The sequence below is a fragment of the Amblyomma americanum genome, chromosome 11 (assembly GCF_052857255.1).
Source record: "Amblyomma americanum isolate KBUSLIRL-KWMA chromosome 11, ASM5285725v1, whole genome shotgun sequence".
Taxonomy (NCBI): Eukaryota; Metazoa; Arthropoda; class Arachnida; order Ixodida; family Ixodidae; genus Amblyomma; species Amblyomma americanum.
This window is the reverse complement of record NC_135507.1, coordinates 95,218,426-95,241,925: the sequence shown is the minus strand read 5'-3', so window position 1 is coordinate 95,241,925 and position 23,500 is coordinate 95,218,426. Positions and strand designations below refer to the sequence as shown.

Here is a 23,500-nt window from a genome sequence, read left to right as displayed (position 1 = left end):
GCAGAACTATCAGCGATTTATCATTCTAAGTTAGAGAACGACCAGTTCGAAACTTATCGGCATTAGTTACAACAGAGTCAGCACCAACAAAAATGCTAATGAACTGAAATTCGCCATCGAGTATAGCATAAGAGTTGTTGATTTTCTGTTGCTTTTCTGACTGATGTACCTCTTGCTGTAGGAACACATTATTCCAGCGCGTCGAACACTAGGTACATCAACGAAGCGGAGTCATGAAAGAATACGATAGACTCTGAGAAGACTTGACGAACCAAAACCAACTCGCCTAATTTTGATTAATATTGCAGTGTAGCACGCTTAGCACGGACAGCGTTCTCTATACTTTTCACGTACAAGGAGCTACTTGAATTTCCGCAAACCGCCTTTCGAATTCTCCGCGCGTTTGACATGCTCTCCTAGAAGTTTGAGGCTAATATTCACGTTTCATTTTCCAGGATCCGGCTCACTTTCATCGTCAGCGAGAAATACGACCAGCCAGCGACCATGTGCATGTGCGAGACGGCGTTACAGATCAATATCTTGGGCGCCTGCTGCCTGGTGAGGGTTGTCAATAAGCGGCCGCTACTCCCCCCTCTAACCTCTTATACACAGCACGGTGTACATCAGTAGACATCAACACTGCCTGTAGTTGGGTTGCAGCTTTGTTTACGACAGCAGGATAATAAAGAAAAAAGTAATCAGTACAGCCACCGCGCTGGCTGAGTTGTTATGGCGCTCGGCTGCTGGCCCGAAGAACGCTGGTTCGATCTCGGCAGCGGAGGTCGAATTTCGATGGAGGTGAGATTCTAGAGGCCCGTGTACAGTGCGATGTGAGTGCACGTTAAAGACCTCCAGGTGGTCGAAATTTCCGGAGCCCTTCACTACGGCCTCTCTCATAGCCGAAGTCATTTTGGGACGTTAAAACGCCATAAACCAATCTAATCAGTACTTTATTGCGGAGAGAATTAGCAGTACTCAGACCCTAACTGCTGAGACGGCGGAATGTTTTCGCTCTTTATTCCTAACAGGCAGCCACAGTACTAATTTTTGATGAAGTTTTGATAAGGAAAACTGCAATAACCGCAACTTATGACAGTGATCTATTGTGCTGAATTACGAAGGAAGTATGCAACTTTAACTGCGACGCTGCTTTACCACTCATTCGTCTCGAGGATGGATTGGAAGCGCACGATTTTTTATTTACCCTTCTTTATTTACCAGCATGCCTAACAAGAGCGTACAATGCGCTAGTCTGCAGCTTCCGAAGAGAATCCTGAAGCCCACCTTACGTTATATCTGGTGTGTTTTTCAGAGACTTCCTTCTCGATTTCTATTCGTATATAAGATGGGCAGCTAGAAGCTTTACCCAAGTGCAAGCCACGTTGTTTTCAAATTGTTTTTTACAACCTTCTACTGGAAAAACTGTTTATTTTAGTCGATGCAAAACGTAATAAGAAATCATTGCAGAGGTCTAGATTACGACGAACTTTAACACGAAAACAGAAAAATATACAATCCAGCATTAGCGAAGTGTTCCACTGAGCGCTTACAAGTTCCGGGGCCTTCCTGAAATTGTGAGTTTTGTATACGGAAACTGACAGCTAGCTGGACAAGAGTTCCCAAGTCCATGTGATGTGAGAGAGTAGGCTGCGCTTTACAACTCACCACGATTTAGGGCGACGATAATCATGAGTGTAAAGCTGTTTTAGATCAATTGAGACCTCGCGGCAACCTCGGGTGTAGAAGCTTAGGTGCCTGCTAACAAATGATATTTTAAGACGTAAATCACGTGCACATCATATATATGACGTTATCAAAATGTGCACTACAGATATAGAATAATAATGAACACCTTGATATCAGGGCAATGTGCATTTTCACCTAGCTAACAACAAGCGTTTACATCTTGCTTTATGGTACAGCGCGAAACCAACGAAAGACAATGGAAGAAACCACTTGTGAGCGCTACGTTGCCTTCATCTGTTGGCCTCTTTCGCCTGTTTCGCGCTTACCATCCATGATGAAAGTTTACCAGCTTGTCCTGCCTTCCATCCTCTTTCGCTCGCTTGAAATGTTCTTCGCCAAGTTTATTGTTTCGTTAGCAAAGCTGCTGTCTCCCTGTCGTCACAATATCCCGTCTTCTCTTGCACGTTGCCACCTATTGGAAATCGGTTGCAATATGGCTCTTTATACATCTGCGGTCTGGCTGAATTCTGGCCTGTTTCCGTACTGTGCGCTGAAGGGCGTTCCGTGGCTGGGAACGCGCTCCATTGCTGTGCGGTCTTGCATGCAGCAAATGTACAGGGCGTTACAAGAGATAGATATTGGCTGCCAGCAATTCAAGCGCAGCCCGCACCATGAGAATTTTGTTTGCTCCTCAGGCATCGAGCTGTATACCACGCAGATTAACAGTGCCAGGATACAAATGCTGCAGTATTAAGGCCACCTACTTCTTTTTCCAACATTTTCTTAGTTTTCTTCATGCACCCCCCTCCCCCGTCTCCCGTATGTTTTGCCTGGTTGTTTGTCAAATTGGAACTCCTCATTTCCCCTTTAACTGCTTCCTGATGGAAATTCCTCGTCTGATCGTAACGGCAGCCTCCCAAAAGCAGTATTCCTTCTTTCAAGCACAAATTTGTGTCAGATTCCAGCCGATCACAGCGTTCACAACCGAAAACAGGCGTAGTTGCCTTATTACAGTTTATGCGCACACCGCAGCGGTGGCCAAGTGGTTGAGCATCCTTGTCGCATGCGGGAGGTGCGGGGTTTGATCCCAAGTGCCGCCGGGTGCCCGCCCGCCGGTGATGTAGTGAGTACAAGTTTCTCCCTGGCCTGGTGCTCGGCTCATCGGGGTTGAAATGCTTGGAATAATGGGTCTTTGAACCCACCTTGAGTAGTCAAAATACCTTGTGCCATGGCGCTCTTTGGCCATAGATGCCCTAGCGCCATAAACATCCGTAATCATCAGTTTATAGGCATGAAGTCGCATCCATTATATCTCCAGGATGCGCTTTTTTTGAGAACTAGGTTTCCTATCGAACGATTTTGTAGCTTCTGCCCTCTGGCCTTGCAAGTTGTGCTGAGCATTTTTTTTCGCTATCTCAAGCTAATAGTATGGTTTTAATATAGGCCACCTTAAACTCATCATGCAGTCGTGCGTGGCTCATTATTGCTAAAGATAACGTAAGTTTTTTTTTGTGCTAGGCCTTCTCTCTCACCCACATCAAAAGTTTTCCGGTTTTCAGATAAAAATGAATTTCAACACCGAACATTAGTACCTGTATGTAACTTGTCTGTAGTTCTCCTAATCTTCGACATGGCTTCTAAGACCTCGTCCTCTTTTCTAGTTTTCTTTCGTAGCTCATAAAAAGGCGATAAATTTGTTATGGCGTGCTTCGTACATTCCAGCCTCTCCAATGCCATTCACATCGAAGATCACGGAAATGACTGAGCTAATTTTATAAATGTAAAACAATTTGGCACAAACGAGGTGAGATGATTTCAAATAACGACACAGACACATGGGCATGCAAAGGAGGAGAAGAGAGGGGCCCATTATAACATACAAGACGGATGCGAAGAGCTACCGAAGCCAAAGGGCATACAGGATGTTTTTATAATTTTTTCCTTGTTGCGTTGATCAATGGAAGAATAATAGCGTATGTTATCACTGTTTAAGGTTGATTAGAAAGCACAAGAAAAGGAACCACATGCCATTGCCGGGACCCGGGCCCGCGACCTCCGAATTTCCCATCCGGCACTCAGCTGTGGCGAAAGCTGTCCAGTCTTCTGCATCGGGGGATATTTATATATATTCGAGAAATGCAGGACATTCTACATTCGTCGCTATGGACGATGATGGCGCTGGTCAACACTCTCAAGGTGAAATAACAACGCACATAAACATGTCTGAACGCATAAGAGTGGACAGCCGTCGCCGTAGCTCAGTTGGTAGAGCACCGGACACAAAATTCGGAGATCGTGGGTTCGAACTGCACTGGCTACATGTGATGATATCAACTTCTCCTTTCTAATAAGTTATCTTTAAGCGATAAAATAATTATGGTATTAAACTCCCATTATCGATGCCACGAAATAATAAAATTATAGCAAACAAAATGAACAGCCCCCCACGTTCCTAGGTTACGGTGACTTATCTTAAAGGGAAAAATAATGCGGTCACAGACCAAGTCATGAAGTTCAAGACGTTTCGGAACCTCGTACGGGTTCCTTGATCACTGAGCGGGACAAGAAACCGTCGCGACTTATGTATACGCAACACGTGGCGTAAAGAGCGTGCGTAGATGGGTGGCATGGTTCCGTGCACCGGGTTCATGGTAGCTGGTGTCGATTGGATGATTGGAGATTCCATCAGCCGATGAGATGACACGCTCCTTTCCCTCGCGATGACAGTGGCGTGGTCCCAGTCAATCGTGTGAGCATGCTCTCGCACATGCTGGGAAGTGGCGTTCGTCGTGTGATTATTATTTCTTACGTCACGTTTTTAGTCGTTAAGCCTTCTGGGGAGCTTTCCAGTTTCATCAATGTAAATCTGGGGGCAATCAGCACATGGGATCTGGTAGGTGACACCTGGAAATGCTTCAGTCGGCAGTTTGTCTTTCACGTTCATGAGCTGGTTACAGAGGTTGCTGGTCGGGATGTGGGCAATGCGCATGTCATATTTTGAAAACACGCGCCATAGTGCCTCGCTGATTCCCTGCACGTAAGGAATGGCTGCACGTGCCTTGAATGCCTTCTTTCTCTGTGTTCCCGGCTTTAATATCCGCTTCTTAATTTGCAGACAAAGCGACTAGGGTAGCCGTTATTAGTCCGATCTCGGTGAATCATCCTCAGTGGGTTTTTCAATTAATTTTCATCTGAGCAGGTGCGTACTGCACCTGTAATTAAGGACGATGTCACCGACGTCTTGTGGTCTGCCGGATGACGACATAAAATTGAAGTAGCGACCTGTATGCGTAAGCTTCCTATATACCGAGAAGGTGAGAGCACCCTCATCCCTGCGAACCAGTACATCTAAGAATGGGAAAGAGCCGCCTTTCTCATGTTGAAGGGTGAACTGTATACGCTTATTGTGGGCGTTTAGGCTGCCCAGGAAGCGTGAGACGTCTTGTTTCTTAAAAATGCAGAAGGAGTCGTCTACGGTGCAGGACTGAAGGTGGCTACTACTTTTTCTTCCAAGGCTTTCATTGCTAAATTGGCCGTTGTAACAGATATCGATGCCACCATTGCCGTGCCCTGTGTCTGGTGATAAAAACTGCCACCGTAAAAAAAGTAAGTGTTGCCAAGGCAAAATCTCAGCAGCTCGCAAAGTTTGGGAACGTCGAAGGATGTGCGCTTTTTCACACGTAGCTGCTGCTATATCCACTGGTACGCTTGTAACAAGCGATGTCACGTCAAACGAAACCATAATGTCGTCTTCACTCAGCGAGATGGCATACAAATTAGATGCAACCTGCTGTGAGGCAGATACATAGTAGACTGAACTCCGGAATTGAGGGGCATGCCATTCTGCTAGCTCCTTCAGGGGCAAGAGTAAATAACTGCCTTAATGTTTTCATCACGTTGCTTAAACTTCAGTAGCTTTAGGTGTCAAGGTTTGTTACTTCCGCTACTTCTCTGCCGCATTAAATATTCATCGGCAAGCTGTTGTCCCTTTTGGTGGTGACTGCTGTGCACCACTAACCGGTCTTTTTTTTCGCCCATTTCATTGCAGTACTAGCTTAGCTTCGAATTTTGGAAGGTACATACTTTTGCAGGTTTGAATGTATATGAGCTGCGGTTCATAAATCAACTCACCACAAAGCACCGAACCGCTCGCAAACAGTAAGCTTCTGTCGTAGCGTGCCCTGTGGATCTTGTCTTTGGTTTGAATCACGCATTCTTCCTCGAAGGCGGTTCCATATAAGGTGTGATGGACACTCGAGCTGATGCCATCCATTGAGAAGCGCTGCCTCTCAATATGAACGCAAGTACATGAGGGGACACAGCGCAAGTAGCGGGCGTACAAGAGAAGTTACTATATGATAGGGACCGCACCGTCTAACCCCATGATATAGCAAAGCTATTACCGAGGCCAGTTGGTTGATTATTATGCGAAGGGATGCGCTAAAAAAGGCACAAGAAGACAACACACACACGACACAAGCGCAAACTAAGAACTGTTTATTCTTTACGGAAGATGCGTTTATATACGCAACGTCAGTTTTTTGAAAAATGCAACCTTCCCATCATCAAACACGTGACCATCACCACGACACAGCATCTGCACTTATCATGTCAATTTCGGCTTTTGTAAGTGCAATAGAAGGAGTGCTTACACACGTTCCATTTTCCGCCTTTTCGATTGAAAACTCTTCGACTATACTTTCTTTCTGTTTACCTACAATTGTGGTCCTGTGGAAAATTGGTTCGCATTTCTTCTTACACCTGCTGCAATGTTGCGCCAGATTCCTGGGGTAGTTAATTTTGTTGCAGTCATTATTATGCTCTAGAAGTCTCGTGTTGACACATCTACCCGATTGCCCAATGTATTGTTTTCCGCATGATATTGGTATCTAATAGATGATGTCTTTCTGGCATGGTACGAACCTTTCCCTATGGGCAATGTCACATTCCTTGCGCTTGTCACTCTTTCCTTTCGCATTCACCTTGTTGCAGAGGCCTATCAGCTTTTTTGGTGCGCTGAATGAATGAAATCGAAAGAACAAGGGAATAGAGAAGGATTGGTTGTTATACCGTATATTCATAAGGCATCGCACGGATTGAAGAAAGTGGCGAACAAACACCAAGTGAAAGTTGTATTCAGCGCACCAAAAAAGCTGATAAGCATCTGCAACAAGGTGAATGCGAAAGGAAAGAGTGAAAAGCGCAAGGAATGTGACATTGCCCATAGGGAAAGGTTCGTACCATGCCAGAAAGACATCATCTATTAGATACCAATATCATGCGGAAAACAATACATTGGGCAATCGGGTAGATGTGTCAACACGAGACTTCTAGAGCATAATAATGACTGCGACAAAATTAACTACCCCAGGAATCTGGCGCAACGTGGCAGCAGGTGTAAGAAGAAATGCGAACCAATTTTCCACATGACCACAATTGTAGGTAAACAGAAAGAAAGTATAGTCGAAGCGTTTTCAATCGAAAAGGCGGAAAATGGAACGTGTGTAAGCACTCCTTCTATTGCACTTACAAAAGCCGAAATTGACATGATAAGTGCAGATGCTGTGTCGTGGTGATGGTCACGTGTTTCATGATGGGAAGATTGCATTTTCAAAAACTGACGCTGCGTATATAAACGCATCTTCCGTAAGGAATAAACAGTTGTTAGTTTGCGCTTGTGTCGTGTGTGTGTGTGTGTGTTATCTTCTTGTGCCGCTTTAGCGCATTCCTTCGCCCATGATATATTTGCACACAAAAACTAGGTCACAATAGGAAGTTTTAGTGTAACGATACCGTGATAGTGGGGAGCTAAGTGAAAGTACATTAGCTTGCTGTAAACAGCTTATTCCTAACGAAAATTTTAGTGCGCCGTCTCGAAAACATTAAACACGATCTACATTACACAGAGGCGGCAGGCGCTTTTAAATTGGGGGGGGGGGGGGGGGGCGTTGCTAACTCGCAGAAAGAATATTTATCGGAGCCTTGTTCAACCGATTGATAGAGTAATGCTTATTTTACTCCTCAAAATAAGCATGATGATGCCTCTGCGAATAAAACTATGTGGAATAGGAAGCTTTAACACTATGACGTGGTCTAATTGGTTTATGGTTTGTTTATGGAAGTTTAACGTCCAAAAAGCGATTCAGGCTATGAGGGACGCCGTACTGAAGGGAGTACGGAAATTTACACCACCTGAGGTTCTTTAGCGTGCACTCACATCGCACAGTACACGAGCCACTAAAAATTCGCTCCATCAAAATTCGACTGCCGTGGCCGGGATCGAACCCGCGTTTTTCGGGCAGCAGCCGAGCGCCATAACCAGTGAGCCACCGCAGAGGTACGTGATCTTATTAGTAAAATACTAGGTACCAACCGCTCCAGCCAGAATATTTTGTATTACATGAAATGCCATGCTCGAAATACTTAATCCAGTTTAGTAATATCTGCCGTGGTAAACTACTGAAACAAATAACACTGCATGGCAAGCTAGAAACCGATTTATATTGCGTTCCTAGGAGCAGCAGACGGTTGCTGGCAACAGGAGGCCCCATTAGACTTAAGTGCGTCAGAAACGAAAGCATATCTAAAAAAATGGACTGAACTGCAGTCTTAACTTTGTTTTTGAAGCAAGGCATGTCATAGCGAAATGCAACAACACCAGTATCTACTGGCAAACGTGCCGACCGGAAGGACCGCTCAATCGGCTGAGTCGGACGGCTTTCCCTTGGAAGAACGCCGCCATGTTTTCATGCTGAATGAACAAAATCTAAAACTGCCAAGACTGTCTTTTGAAGGTTATGTGTATACACTAATGGTATTTTCCCGTTAGCGTTCTGCGCATGCGCACTATGAACCTGCTATTCCGCTAAGCACCCAAGCACACAATGCCCAGTATACTAAATCTCTGTCTTGGTGTGCACTTCGGACCTTGAGCTACCTTGACAATAAAATCTTTGAGTCTAAACGCTGAACGTAAAGGACTACCTATCTACTAATTTTTGCTTGTAGTTAGACATCGTCTGAAGGAGAGCAGACTAAACAAACCAGTGCCTAAGTTGTCACAAGCTCCCTGCTTTAAAAAAAACAGTGAATTACTCAGTGAGGAAAGGGCAACCCCATATTCGAGTTGCCTGTCCATCCTATTAAATACTTACACACAGGTACTTATCATTGCCCTTTTATTACAGATTCAGCAAGTTCTGAATGTTTTTGCTGGCGTAATGATTATCCAGGCGCGTAAGTATGCATCCGTTCATTATTTCAATTTTAGTTGATTGTTTCCAGTCGGGATACGTGGAACGTGCATGCCCTTGCAATTTCTTCCGGAGTGGCCTTCTTCACTACATCCAATTAGCTTTGGCAGAACAGCATGCAAATATTAGTCATGCAAAACACTGTAAAATTCAAAGAAGCCAACCATTAGGTGCGTAGAAAGGTATACCTAAGCTGAATTCTTAATTATTTGAGGCGAGTTTTGCTCTAAACCCGAAAAGAGCGTTCTGGGATTTGCGTTCTGCTCTTTGTAGTTGGGTGAAGTTGGAATGCAGCACATTTTTATGAGCGTATCTTAAGCGCATCTTGAATGCATTTTTTAGGCGCCGTTTCCTGTCTGATGACGAGATGTTTACCTGCCATGTTTACCTGCCATAGGCCGGGCATGAAGACCTATAATTTCGTGTAATTCCGAACTCATTTTTTCTTAAGGGTAGAAAGTAGGAAGTTACCAAGCTGACGGATTTGTCCCCTGGAGGCTGTATGAGCACTTATTGGTTTACTTTGCATGCCTAGAGTGCCAGAGTAGGCTCATCCGAGAGTGGCTTGGAGATGTTTACTGACCACGTGACGTGCACGATACAATTACACTCTAGAAAGTAAGATGTCCTGACTGGAAGAAGTTTCCTTTTCCTTGCAACTGGAACTGCCAGACGAGCAGGAGGGGCTCCCAAAAGGGAGTGAATGCACTACGTCTTCAATATGCCATTGGTGAAAATTTTTTCAGTGATTACTTGAAAAAAATTGTGGAGTAGACGACCTGAAGAGCACAATCAATTTTGTCGGTCATAAGCAAATGAATATAGTTATACAAAGACGAAGAGGCTTCGCGATTTCTTCGCTATAGCCGTTGGTTCGTTACAGCGCATCTGACCGTGTTCGACACTGTACGATGAGCGTTGCGGGCGACCGCGACAAGAAGGCCAATCGTCAGCGGAATGGTTGAATATCCGTACTGAAACCGCATATGAACGGTTAGCAGGGATCCCGGAACAGAGGTGAGGGGCAAGGCGGCGGTCGCCCCCCCCCCCCCCCCACAACATTTTTCCAGAAGCAACGCACCCCCCCCCCCCTCCTTCGTCTCCAATTGCTTGCAGTTGGATCATATTTCTGATAATGGAAAAACTTCAGTTCTAGGACTCCTTTATTGCAAATCACAGTGGGGCTGAGCTACTTCGCTTCGTAGCCAGTTGTAAAGGATTTCGTATATGTGTAACCTGAAACAGTCATGTACCAACAGAAGTCGACTGTCTGACCCGTGTACATGATCATGATTGGCAGAATTGAAACAAACTATGCGCAAACCTTTTTAACGCAATTGATCATCCGTCATGCCTAAAGCTTCCCATTTCAGCTCGTTTTATATTGCCGTGAATCTCTGCACAGTTTGTTCGTTCGCACTCAAAGCCGTCGGGGCGTGGCTTCATCATTTTGTTTTCAAATGCGAGGTATGCGACCAGACTTATCTCCATTGATCGTGGCCACGTGCAAATGCTTCCACATTTTTTCCATATTGTCGTAGTTGCTTTTGGTTCTTGACCTCCAAGGCTCCTTGCCAGCTTTATATTGAGCGCGGCCAAGAACTGCACGGCATTCAGTTTGATGACCGCCCAGCGCGCTTGTGACGATTGCCGCCGCTGTGTCATGCAGCTCTTAGTGGGCGGGAGTCAGCCCCTTAAAGAGTTTCTTTTGGAAGCCTTTTCGTTGTCTCCCGACTGGAGTGTCGCCACCACAACGTAACAGTTTGCATCAAACTTTGAACAATGAAAAAATACAAAAAAAACTTTGGTGGTTGCAGCGCCAGTGTAAAAGAACCCACTGTATTCAGGGAATCGCCAACAAACTCAGCCTGTGGCTGCGTGCAGAGCGGGGGAAGTTTTTAACATGTTCCCTGAGATGCTCGGCCGATCAGATTATGCTCTTCGGTTTCCCCATCGAATAGGTAAGGAAGTAATGCGGTATGGAAGTAATGATCGGCATAGTGACTACTTGCCGATCTACATTTGTTTCACGGGACATGCAAAGAAAAATACTGCACTCCCAAACCAAACAATTCAGCTTATAACAGAGCACACTGTTTCTTTTTTTTCGTGAGAAGATAGCACACATTTCTCGGGCACCTGTATATGGTCTGAAAGACGCAAATTTGGCGTGTGAAGTTTTTTGCAGGCTATTAAAAGTCAGTTAAGAAGCATGTTTTCTGATCAAGTGCTGTAAACAAAAAAAAAACAAAATACGTAAACCATGGATAACTACAGAGGTCTCTAACAGGATACGGAGAAAAAATGTCATATTCAACGAATTTATAAGAACTAAAGACGCAGTGCTATTTCAGTCCTTTAAGACATTTAGAAATCGTTTTGACAAAGATATATAAAAGGCAATGCGAGATTACTCTATGCGTGCCTTTAAAGGGACACTGAGGAGAACTCTACCATTTTTTTTGTTAGCAAAATCTGATACTTCGGCATTTCATGGCTTTGTTGCCGCTTGTCCGGGCGCGAAAGATGCATTTATTTCAATGAACTTTGGATTCGAGGTTGAGAAAGCTTTTCCCGCCGCTCTGATTCAAACTCGAGAACTCTTATGACGACACGGAGAACTCTATGACGTCACAGAACGGAGTGACGTGATACGTGACGTAAACGCAGACTCCGTGATTTCAGACGGCTAGCGGTGCGGTGCGCAACCTTCCTTTGCCAGCCTCAGAGATTCGTGGCTTCCATGAAGTAAGGAAAATTCCTCCAAGGTGGCGCCTCTTGTCCTAGGAAGTCATCACGCTTGTACTTGCGAGATTGTCCTGTGGCGGCGACACCTGTATTTTGGTTCTTGCTATTTTCTACATTGCAAGAGCTTTGTTTTCAGTAAGAGTGGCGTTTTTGTGATCAGGAGCTGCTATTATATCGATACAAGCCAACTTCAATTTCTCCTCAGTGTCCCTTTAACTCATCAATTCCGTGCACGGCTCAGTTGTGGAAGAAACTGAATTCATTGTTGAATTACCATGGCCATGGAGAACAAATACGCCGTTTAAAAGTAAATGACGTTGAGGTGCAGGATAAAGCACTTGCTGACGCATTTAATGAACATTTCATCGACATAGGAAGTAACACTACACAAGACGCGGATTTTGAAGGCATATTATACAATTAGTGATCTATATTTTTATGTCCAGAAGATGAGGAAGAGATAGTTAACATAATTCTTAGCTCAAACAATAGTAGTGCTAAATATATTGATGGCTTTCAAATAAAAGCCATTAAATATATAGCAAATCTTCTGTCTCCTTGTGTTACCTATATCTCTAATCTCTGTTTAAACACAGGAATCTTTCCCCAAAAAATGCAGATAGCACGAGTCACCACAATTCTAAAAAAGGGGAATTGAAATGTCTCAGGAAAATATCGATCCATATTAATACTGCCGGTATTTTCAAAACCTTCGGAGAAAGTAATCCTATAGCGATTAACAAATTTCGAGAAAAACATAGCTTGTTGGCTGATTCTCAATATGGCTCTCGTAAAGGTTCAGGCGCATAGCTCGCTTTACTAGAACAAAAACAATGCATCTTAAATCAGATTGAAAGAGGTAAACTTAGATTAGGGATATTCAATGATCTTTCTAAAGCGTTTGACTCTATCACGATAATCATCACATTTTAATTAAGAAAGATTAAGTGACAAGACCTACACATGACCATGTCACTTAAACTTGTCACTTAATCTTGCTATCATGTTCGTAAATTTTTCATGCCTTGTTCTCTGAGTAGCAATTCTCTCGCTTTTATGCATAAATGTAATCTTGTTCGCAACATATATTTTTTCTTGTTAGCTTGTCCTGGCTATGATAACGCACTGATGACAATAATGTACTGGCGTATAAAGGTGGTGTTTTCCGCAATAAAATCAGTTCGTAGTAGGTGCTCTTTCTGTCTCTTGTGTCTTCCTGTGTTCGCTCCCTAGTGCCGTTCAACTTTATGATGAACCAACTAGCTCAATAGCAAGTACTTCTGTAACTACCGACGTGGTCATAAGCGGCGAGCCTATCGGAAATTAGTCTGATGCAGGGCGCCGAATGAAAAGCTTCAGGCTGCAAACGTGGACAATTGCAGTCCCGCGGTAACGGCAGCCCAGAGGAGGGACGTGGTAGCTCACAGGAGAGTTGGTTGAGAACCAAGTAGGAACCAATGAAACGAGGCTGAAACTTTTCACAAAGACCAGGCGTCAGCAGAGGGGTGCAAAGCAATACCTTGTCTTCAGAGTTGAACGAGACAACGCGGTGCGTTGCGTCGTAGTGACTCTTGTAATCTTCCCGGCAGGCTCCAGTGCTCTGGCGAGCAAGGTGGCGGCATCGGGCCACACGGGATAGAAACTGGGCGGGGTCAGACGGGGAAGAGCTCGCAGGCGTCGAGAAGGGTAGTGGGAGAACGGCCGTAAACGAGGAAAAACGGGTCGTAGCCAGTGGTTCACTGCAACGCGGAATTGTAGGCAAGTCACAGGACTGCGTCCCAATTCCGGTGGTCAGGTTCGACGTACCGAAGAACCGCGTGCCAGAAGCTCCTCAGCAATGAGCGCACGAATTAACGCACGCAGGCCCGAGTGGGTGGGCAAAAGGTTGCTAAGGGATGGACTGGAACTGATCTAGCCGTTGGCAGGCTGTGATGATGGCGTCGACGGACGTAGGGTTTTGTACGGCAAGGACATTGAACGCAAGAGAGCCGATACCCTTCAGTACGACGTGAACACGATCAGCCTCGGTCATGGTGGCATTGACGCGCCGACAGAGAGCAAGTAGATCCTCAATATAAGAAGCGCACGACTCGGTTGGGTGCTCTATGCAGCCAGCGAGCTTCTTGTCTACTTCATGCCGAACGGCCGGAGAGCCAAAAATATCACAACTGCTGTTTGAAGCTGGTCCAGTCCGAAATATCCGTCTCATGATTAAGGAATCATGTTCGTGCGACGTCAGTCAAATACAAGGACACATTCATAAGTTTAGTCCCATCTGTTCAACGAACTCATGCGATCGTAGTTGTCAAGCCACTCGTCGACGTCGTCGCCGCGGAGGCCAACAGGCATCTGAGGGTCGCGTTGACTGCTGCTCACGGCCCAAGTTACGGGGGCAGTAGAGAGAGAGCGGAAGGAACCCGGACCTCTTGGGACATGACGGTTATAGTACACAAGCGGCGACCGCAGCGCAGCTCCAGAGAGAGGCGGGGAAAGAGGAAACGGGGTGACTAAGGTGCACCTCCACGACGTGTAAGGGAAGACTTCACGGAAGTCGTTTATTCCGACCCGCTGGCACAGGCGCACCCCGAGCGAGCAACCCCAGGTTGTCCGCCATCCGATGGGCAGGTTAGCAGGCTGCCACAAAGCAGGTTAAACGTACAGACAAACACACAGCGGCTAAATCCGGAGAATGGCCACTATAAGTACTAATGCACTAAACGTAAATTCAAGAGCCGCATCTAACGACAGATTTCTCAAGCAAAACGCATCTGCCAACGCCAATTTTTTAAAACTCGCATCCGAGCAGATACGCGTGTACGCTGTGAACAGTCTTTTTACATAACGACGTTAGAGTTTGAACAAGCTGCCAAAAGATACGTAATTTAGTTTTCCTAGGTTTAAATCCATACATGCGGAATTGGGCATTATCTACATTAATCGATCGCTTGGAGTCTTCCTTTATATATATATATATATATATATATATATATAATCTTAATCCGTACCTTTCCTCAACGGCTCCCAGAGTAAGTAACATACTAAGCCGTCATTTTAACATAATCAGACAGAGTAATAGGTTGTCACTAATATAATAGGAACCGCCCAGAGTGGTGCACCGCCGGTACAAGAACTTGATAGACTTGCTTGTCAATGCGGAAACAAAGAATAACTCTACCCAGGATGGGTGCCACCCATGCGGAAAACCTCGGTGAAAAGTCTGTCCGCACATTTAGACACCAAACTGGCAAAATCCAAGTTCGACAACTTTGTGTTTCACATAAGCGAAGACCTCGACTGCGACTCAAGCAAAGTGATTTACAAACTTCATTGTGAGGTGCGTTAGGCAAGAGTATATTGGTCAGACCAAGACAACATTTTGCTTCCGATTTAGCAACCACAAAGGCCACGTGTCATCCTTACCCAGATTAACCCTTTCCAAGCACCTACGTCTGCCACTCCACAGTTCCGAAAACATCCGCGTCATCCTTCTCCTGTCCGGGTACCCTAGCACCTATTACAGGGAACAAAGGGAGTCATACCTCATTCACAAGTTTGGCACGTTCTCCCATGACATGAACGCTACTCCTGGGAGGCTCCCCTGCTTGAAGGAGGAAACGTAGGAAATTTCACCTGTCATATGCTTTAGATAGCATTATAAATCAAAATACGCCAGATATGGTTCTTTACAACTTCAACCATGCTCTGAAGTTGGTGGGTATCTAGATGTTTATTTTCTCAGTAATCTCCTTTGTCCAACCTACAGCCAGCACCCATGTTTTATCCGGAATAGACACCTATATTCGAACTCTCTCACCAAGCCCACTGGGACCACGCGGCAGCCCCGCGGGCCGCAGACCTTTCGCGGTTTCCGCACACATGTATTATTATTTTATTTTTAACTTTTGCTTTATATTTTTTTGTATTCTCTATTATGTCTTCCGCGCCTTATTCATTTTCATTAACCATTTCGTATATGGCTCCACATAATATTCGTGTGTGCGTGCGTGCGTGCGTGCGTACGTGCGTGCGTGTGTGTGTGTGTGTGTGTGTGTGTGTGTGTGTGTGTGTGTGTGTGTGTGTGTGTGTGTGTGTGTGTGTGTGTGTGTGTGTGTGTGTGTGTGTGTGTGTGTGTGTGTGTGTGTGTGTGTGTGTGTGTGTGTGTGTGTGTGTGTGTGTGTGTGTGTGTGTGTGTGTGTGTGTGTGTGTGTGTGTGTGCGTGCGCGTGCGTGCGCGCGCGCGCGCGCGCGCTAATAGCTTAACGTGTGCTAATAGCTTAACGAGCCTCTCGGTTCTGGCAGTCTTGATGCCATAGGTAGCATAAGAGGACTCTCGCACAGTTTCCGCCCTCATCGTTAGATGGCGTTCCACGTCACACTCGCGTAGGGTGCCTCGATGCCAGCGCCGCCGGCGCAGCGCTGGCATCGAGGCACCCTACACTCGCGGTATTACAGGACGTGCTACGTCCGCCGCTATCGAGGAGGGAGGCGCTGGTGAACACTCAAGGTTCACTTACACCCAATAAAACATAAATACCCACGAGAGCAGCACATTGGACAGCCGTCGCCGTAGCTCAGTTGGTAGAGCACCGGACGCGATATTCGGAGGTCGTGGGTGCGGATCCCACCAGCGGCATGGTTGTTTTTTCTGATGCTTTATAAATAATTTTCTTTAAGTGAAAGATTAATCTAAGCATTATTATCGCACTGTTAAGCACAGCATATATATATATATATATATATATATATATATATATATATATATATATATATATATATATATATATATATATATATATATATATATATATATATAATATCTGGTTGGAAGTCTGTCGCAGAGGGTTTGCGACGACGCCGACGCGTCGTTTCGTCGCAAAATGCCAAAAATCGCGCAGCGCTGAAGTTGCAATTGCATAATGTGAAACAGCCTTGAGGTAGATGCAAATGAGCGCGTAAGTATTTGGTACCAATGTACGGAGACGCAGATGCCTTTCAACACGCAGAACTTCGTTCATGTATCGGAGGTGACGAATTTACCTTATCCGCTTATTCCAACAGTTGGATACGACGCCCGCATTGTGATCGGTGTGTGCCTCGGTGGGGCTTCCTGCGCTTTAGCTTTACTTCTGCTGGTAGCCGTGAACACAGTGAGTAATCATCTCTTTGTCCCTGATTGCCCGAGTGCAAATGAGAAACTTCTTTCTGGAGGTTTTTTTTTCGTAGCGTGATACCAATCTGTCCGCGCGGCTCGTTTCCCTTAAAGGTCGAAGCTAACAGTGAGGCAAAGAACCATTCACCAGTAACTAACATTACTTTGACGTTGGAGCTTTGCCAGCAGAGTAGGTTGGGTGCAGATATAGGACGGTGAAATAAATGCAGGAGAAAATTAGTTTTTGCTTTATTATACGGCACTCCCACACGGAATACTGCAGGCTGGAGCACAATTTTATGGATGCTCTTTGACTGGCACCGAGAACACAGCGGTAAAATCGAACTTACAGGACAGCAACAAAATGCAGCAGTGTAAATACAACACGAGACGACCACATAAAAAGTTCTTAGGGACACTTCCTTAACTAAATAATTGCACACCGTTGTCAATTTATAAATTTTCTTGGAAAGAACGAATGCCCAGAAACGTTGTTGGGAGTGGAAGAGTTAGTTGGTCTGATATTTCTGCTTCCGGTATTAAGACTAGACACGATTTGTATTCAGTTTACTACGACACCGAAACTGACGCTCTTTATGAGAGCGTACCTTAACTAGCGGCGATTGCAATGCTGAGCCGAGAAAGGGAACCATGGCATTGAAAATTCGGTGCCATTTTATGCCAAGCAGGGGCCGAATCCATGAAACGGTTCTCTTTGGAACCAGTTCGCTTCCCTCTGGCCGCCGCGAGCTATTGGACACGTGTCGTCACCGCTGGCGTGACATCTCGCGGACGCGGGACCGTGGTTTTTGTCACGTCACACCAGCTGTCAATCAAGTGAAGCGAACCGGTGCGCCGTCCGTCCATGGAACCGAGGCGCTGGCGTTCTCTTCATTGTAAATGTGGAACCTCCGTTTGCCTCCTCGATGTGCGCGCTGTTGAGTGATCGTTATCGGCGGCCTAATACGTGATGATTCCTTCGACACGCCTGATGACGTTTTCAGGCGGCATTTCATGGTTTCGAAGGAGTTAGTTCTCCGGCGGTCTACCGAACTAGAGGGCCAACAAGGGCCGCGATGACGGGAGAGAAATATCATCGGCGCGCTTCGGTTTTTTGCGACACCGGTCTACCGAGCGGACGTTAGCGGGAGGACATGGAGCATTGCTCGACGCGAGCGTGCTGACGGCCGTTTATGCCTGCGGTACGTCCAGAAAATGATGAAGAAGGTGCTGCTGAGAATCTGCTTGTGGCTCTCCGACTGTCACCACGCGTGCTTGCTGAGTGAAGAACGGATTAGAGAGCGCTGTCATTGAGCTCTGTACCATCACAAACGCTTCCTCGTGGCGCGCGTTATGAGTTTTTCTCAAGAAATTTCGCTGTTTCGCTGCTGTGATAGCAGCAGAGCACACATAGTTGTACTTATCGGTGGTTTCTTGCCAGAGTGTTATGTTGGGTTTTATGGCATATAGGCAACTGAGGCCATCGTGCGCCAACGGTCTCTTGCCAGAGCCGCGCCTTCTTGGTCAGCTGGTCGAGTCCAAATGAAGCCTTTTTCATGTAAAGCTACTGTTTTTCCCTTAGCCACACTCCCTTTCTTTACCAAGTTAAGCATGACACGTGGTCGGTACTCTGTATTTGCGGGGTTGTAAACGAGCTCCCGCTTTCTTGCAGTAAAGTTTACCTCCATCAGTTGCGTTAACATTGGTCTCAGGAGTGCGTTAATAAAGGGATGCCGCACGCTTGTAGCTAAACCTAGTATTTTTATTACCACGAGGGTAAGTTCTGCTCGCGAGCAGATGGAGGAATATAACATCAGAAAAAGTAGTGGTGAATTCTGGGTTTGTTTTATTAAGTGTAACGTCCCAAAGCTGCTCCGGCTATGAGGGACATTGCAGTGGAAAGCTCCCGATAATTTTGACCACCTGGCATTCTTTAACGTGCACTGATATTAATTAGTATACGAGTTTTTATCATTTCGCCTCCATCGAAACGCGACCGCCGCGGTCGGGATCGAACCTGCGTATTTCGGGTCAGCAGCCGAGCGCCATAACCACTCTGCCACTGCGGCGGCTGCGTAGCGAAGGTGGCAGTGGACAATGAGTTGCAATTTGTGGATGCTACGTGAGCGTTAATGGCGCGGTAGTTTGGGGGCTGTCTTCTGCTCGTCTATTTTCTTTTTGCATTAGATCCAGTGTAAATATTTTGCGATATCTACAATAATATTTACTCCACGCGTGTCTTCGTCCCGCTTCTCTTTACGAGCACCCTCTTCGCTGCATTGCATGTTCGCCAACTAGTCCAACTGTGCTGCTCCATGAGCTCAATTGGCAGTTCTGGCGCATCGAGTTGTGCCGACCCATGGAGACGGCAACCGCTGCATGCCGGCACTGTCACCGGATCACACGAAAACGACAGCAACAAAAGTGCTGCTACACCACAAGCTTACTGCGCACGTTCAAGAATGAGTGGCGTCTTCTCGCGAACGCAAAAAAAATACTCACGTGATCACCGATTGACTGCGGTTTTGGACTGATCCTCCCACAAGGTTAGCCCCGCCCACGTCTGCATCAAAATGACGTAGCTGAAAAGCGAACTGTTTCGTGGATTTCGCCCCAGTGCTCTCATCAAATAGTAGGTTTTAAAAAGTAAGCACGCCATACGCCATCTTCTAGCAGGCAATTTTTGTCAGGAGTTTTGAGGTGAATTTCTTTTCTAGAATTTCTAGTCTTATGTGTATCATAAAAAAACAGATTACGCAATAGCTACAGTGGTAATGTCAAATATTGTTGAATTTTAGAAATGCGGATTTCACTTAATGATACAGGCTGCAAGATATTTTGTACATGCTGTAAAGAATTTTCTATTTCTGCTTTTCATATGCAGACTATGATCCGACTACTTTAGTGCCTATAAGTACTTATCATTCGAAAAAATATTTGATTTATACTTAAATTACGAACAACTCTTCAAAGGTTCAACAGTGCACAATATTTATTAAATGCCGAGCAACGTGAATTTCAGAATCCACTTTGCTATATTTCGCTTTCAGAACAACAAGGATCTTATGGGACATTTCCTACTCGGAGCGAAAATAAGGATCCTGGCATTTGTACTCCTCCTTAGTTATGACCTCGTCTTGGTAAGTGTTCGAACACACGAACCTAATATTTACGGTTTCACTGCTGTTTCACAACGCCTATCATGTCAGGAAACCCTTGAAGCAGTGCGAAATAATGCCTGTTCAAAACTGAAGCCGCTTATAATATTGTTACAAGTTAAAGCCCTCCCGCAAGACTAGGACGAATCGAGCACAACCGTTCTTGAGCATCGCAGAGCGTTCTAGCCGACCAAAGAAGAAAACACGAGGGCCGTGCACTACGGGTATAACAGATGACAACATGCTTTGTGGAACATCGAGTAGGAAGCGTGTCCCACATAGGCGTAGTTTTTTTCCACAAGAGACCATCGCGTACAAGAAACAGCAGAGGCCATGGCCCCGTGCGGTGGCGAAAAGGGACATGAGACCCACATCTTTTGGTTGCCCAGCTTGATAGACGTGAGAATCTGTAAATTGCGTTGCGAGGACCGAAATGTGATTCGAAACGGCGTTACACTCATTGGTGGCAAGCGGAAGCCGCGAAAGAAAGTCGGCGTCGGCGTGGTGAACGACCAAGGCGAATACCCGTATATAAATGTATATTCTTGTAGGTGAACACCCCAGCGCGCGAGAGGACAACAGGGATCGCGAAGTTTGACCAGCCAGCAGAACGAATGATGGTCAGTTACGATGGTGAAGGGATGTTCGTACAAGTATGAGCGAAACCACTAGACATTTAACATCACTGCAAGACATTACTGTTCGGTGACCGTGTAGTTTCGCTCTGCCTAGCAATGCCCAGGCTATGCATAGGGGCTCGTGTACGGTTGTATAACGTTGTCCTGGAGCATATGTGTAACTTGGCGGCGGATGGCGTCGCGTTCTTTTGAAGACACCCGATAAGGGCACTGGCATAGTCCTGTTTGGTCATCAGCAACGATAATTCGGTGCTTTGTAAGCGACGTCTATCGTACCTTGGAAGTTGATGCAAAACAGTTGCGGAAGGAATAGATGAGGTTTTCCACGCAGCGTTTCTGATTGGCCAAGAGGTGCGGGTTTAGGTCTGTCGGGATGGCTGTAGCCGTTGCATCGTCGAGGTCTGACGAGGTGGACAAAGAGCACTGCCTGTTACACACTCCAAGCTCGTCAAAATAAGTGACGACGGCTGTCTTCATTAAAAGCTGCGGTTCACGGGTAAAGTTGGTGACTAAGATGTCGGTGCGACCGTTGGCAAGTTCTACTAGGCTTCGAGCGACACAAACTTGCCGAGCGAGTAGCAGCGACACGTTCGCTTCAGCGATGCCAAGAGTGCCGGTGTTGTCATTACACTCGACTGTGACGAACTTGCTGGCTCGCGGAGGGATCGTTATGTGGTCGTCACACACGCGCAACATTACTCTGCTGGGCTCGGTGTTGGTGTCAACGGCTCGCTGGGCGGAAAAAGATACCATGGGCTCCAGAAGGTCGAGGACCGCACCACACCCGTGGAGCTTATTGCAACCAATTAAACCGCGATATTAGAACAGCTAAGGACTGTTACTACAGTGATATCTTTGAGAGTAGCGGTGGCCGTACGGTATGTTGTGGAAACAGCTTTCCAACATCATTAACCCTTCAAGTATTACCAAAGCTCCTGATATTTAAACAGTTAATGGTGTTGGGATGAGTAGGTTCGACTTGGCTATTGCGTTTAATGATTCCTTCCTTGATAACTCGCGGTCACAATATAACCCGGAAGCGATCAAATTTCTCGAGACTAATCACCCGCAGAGTGTTTCTCTTACTGCAGTTGACAACGAAGAAGTTCAATCAGTCTTCAGGGAACTACACAATAGCCCATCGCGTGATGCGGACGGACTTCAAATTTCTCCTGTTAAGTATGTTATAGACGTTATTTCATCCTCACTGACTGATATCTTTAATCTATGTCTTAGCACTGGTCCGTTTCCCACGGAGATGCAAGTTGCTAGAGTACTGCCTGTATTTAAAAAAGGTGAGCGCAATATTATCGCCAACTATAGACCAATATCCCTTCTGCCAGTGTTTTCTAAAGGTCTTGAAAAATTGGTCGCTAAACGCCTGCACAATTTTCGGACCACCACGCTATTATCACTCGCTCTCAACACGGTTTTCAGAAAGGCTTTTCTAGTGAAACTGCATTGGTGGCCCAAAAACAATATCATAGAAAACTTTGAAGAAAAAAAATGATTACATTTGGGGTTTTCATAAACTTTAAAAAAGCATTCGACAGCATTAGTCATGACACTCTTCTTGGAAAAATTCAGAGATATGGTATCAGGGGCCATGTGCTAGAGCTAATTCGTTATATTTCGCTCAGATATCAATATGTTGATATCAATGGATGCTCCTCGCACCTGACTCAAATAAAAACTGGCGTCCCGCAAAGGAGTATCTTAGGTCCACTTCTGTTCGATTTATACATCAATGATATTGCCACTATTAATAAGAATTCATACTTTATAATATACGCGCACGACACAAGCATATTCTTCAGTGGTTACAAACCCGATGACCTCATTATCCTTGCAAATAAGACGCTTTCAGCGCCTTTCCACTGGCTAAGCTCTAATGCTGTACAGATAAATGTTTCAAAAACGAAAGCAATGTTCTTTTGTCCGAAAGAAAAAATATTAAGTTTCTCCAGACAACTTTGCGGTGCCTCGAGTAGTATAGAAATTGTTAACACCTTTAAAACATTAGGAATCTTGTTTACGGAAAAACTGCTCTGGGATACACATATTGATTATATATGCCTTAAGGTTGCTCGTGTAGTTGGCGTACTATCACGGTATTGCTATTTTTTCTCTACCTGAATTAATCTGCTTCTTTTTAAAATTCTCTTCATGTCACATTTGCATTACTGCAACCTAGCTTGGGCAGCTGCTCCAAAAACCACTCTTCGAAATATTTACCTCCTTCAAAAGAGGGCCTTAAGAATTATTTTTAACCAGCCTTATGATTATCCTTCCGAAACCCTTTTTCACAATTGTTACATGCCGAGAATATTTAGTCTCTATGATATACGTCTGTCCTTGCGCTACAAACAGGAAACACGGGACAAAATTTCAACAATATCTCAAAGCGCTAAGCTTAAGCTCCTGGTGCCTACATACCCGCTACGCTGTCTGCGGCACTACATCCTTAACACGCCACGAACTAACTACGCGCTACAGATGCTTAGATATTATCTACCCGCACTACTTAACCGTCTCTTTGATGCAGGCATTGACAATAATAAATGCAGCAATGCTGACCTCCTGGCGTTATTTCACTAAATTATTCTCTTTTTTTATGGTTCGTGGTTGTTACATATACGGTAGAAATATGCAGGCTCGTTGAATGCTTAGTGTGACCCGTCAGCACGCCAATATCATGTTGTCCTCATTCATGTATGCTGAAAATTGTTTTTTTTTGTACGTTGTCAATGGGTTGACTGCTGTGAAATTAAGTGCTATAATCTCAGTATATAGATTGTTTAAATATTGCTTTCAGTGCATGTTTTGAATTTTGTATTTAACTTGTTCTTTATGTTATATTCCGCGCTTA

At 45.3% G+C, this 23,500-nt stretch overlaps 1 protein-coding gene across 1 annotated transcript in view; it reads left to right on the top strand.

The window, feature by feature from the left end:
* The first annotated feature begins 461 nt into the window (after positions 1-461).
* LOC144110541 (uncharacterized) overlaps positions 462-23,500 on the top strand; it is a 70,920-nt gene continuing 47,881 nt past the window's right edge. Inside the window, exons 1-4 of the mRNA XM_077643539.1 lie at positions 462-558; positions 8,874-8,922; positions 16,745-16,833; positions 19,886-19,975. Of these exons, the coding sequence (XP_077499665.1) occupies positions 505-558; positions 8,874-8,922; positions 16,745-16,833; positions 19,886-19,975 (282 nt within the window). The 5' untranslated portion in view covers positions 462-504. The remainder of the gene's footprint in view (positions 559-8,873; positions 8,923-16,744; positions 16,834-19,885; positions 19,976-23,500) is intronic.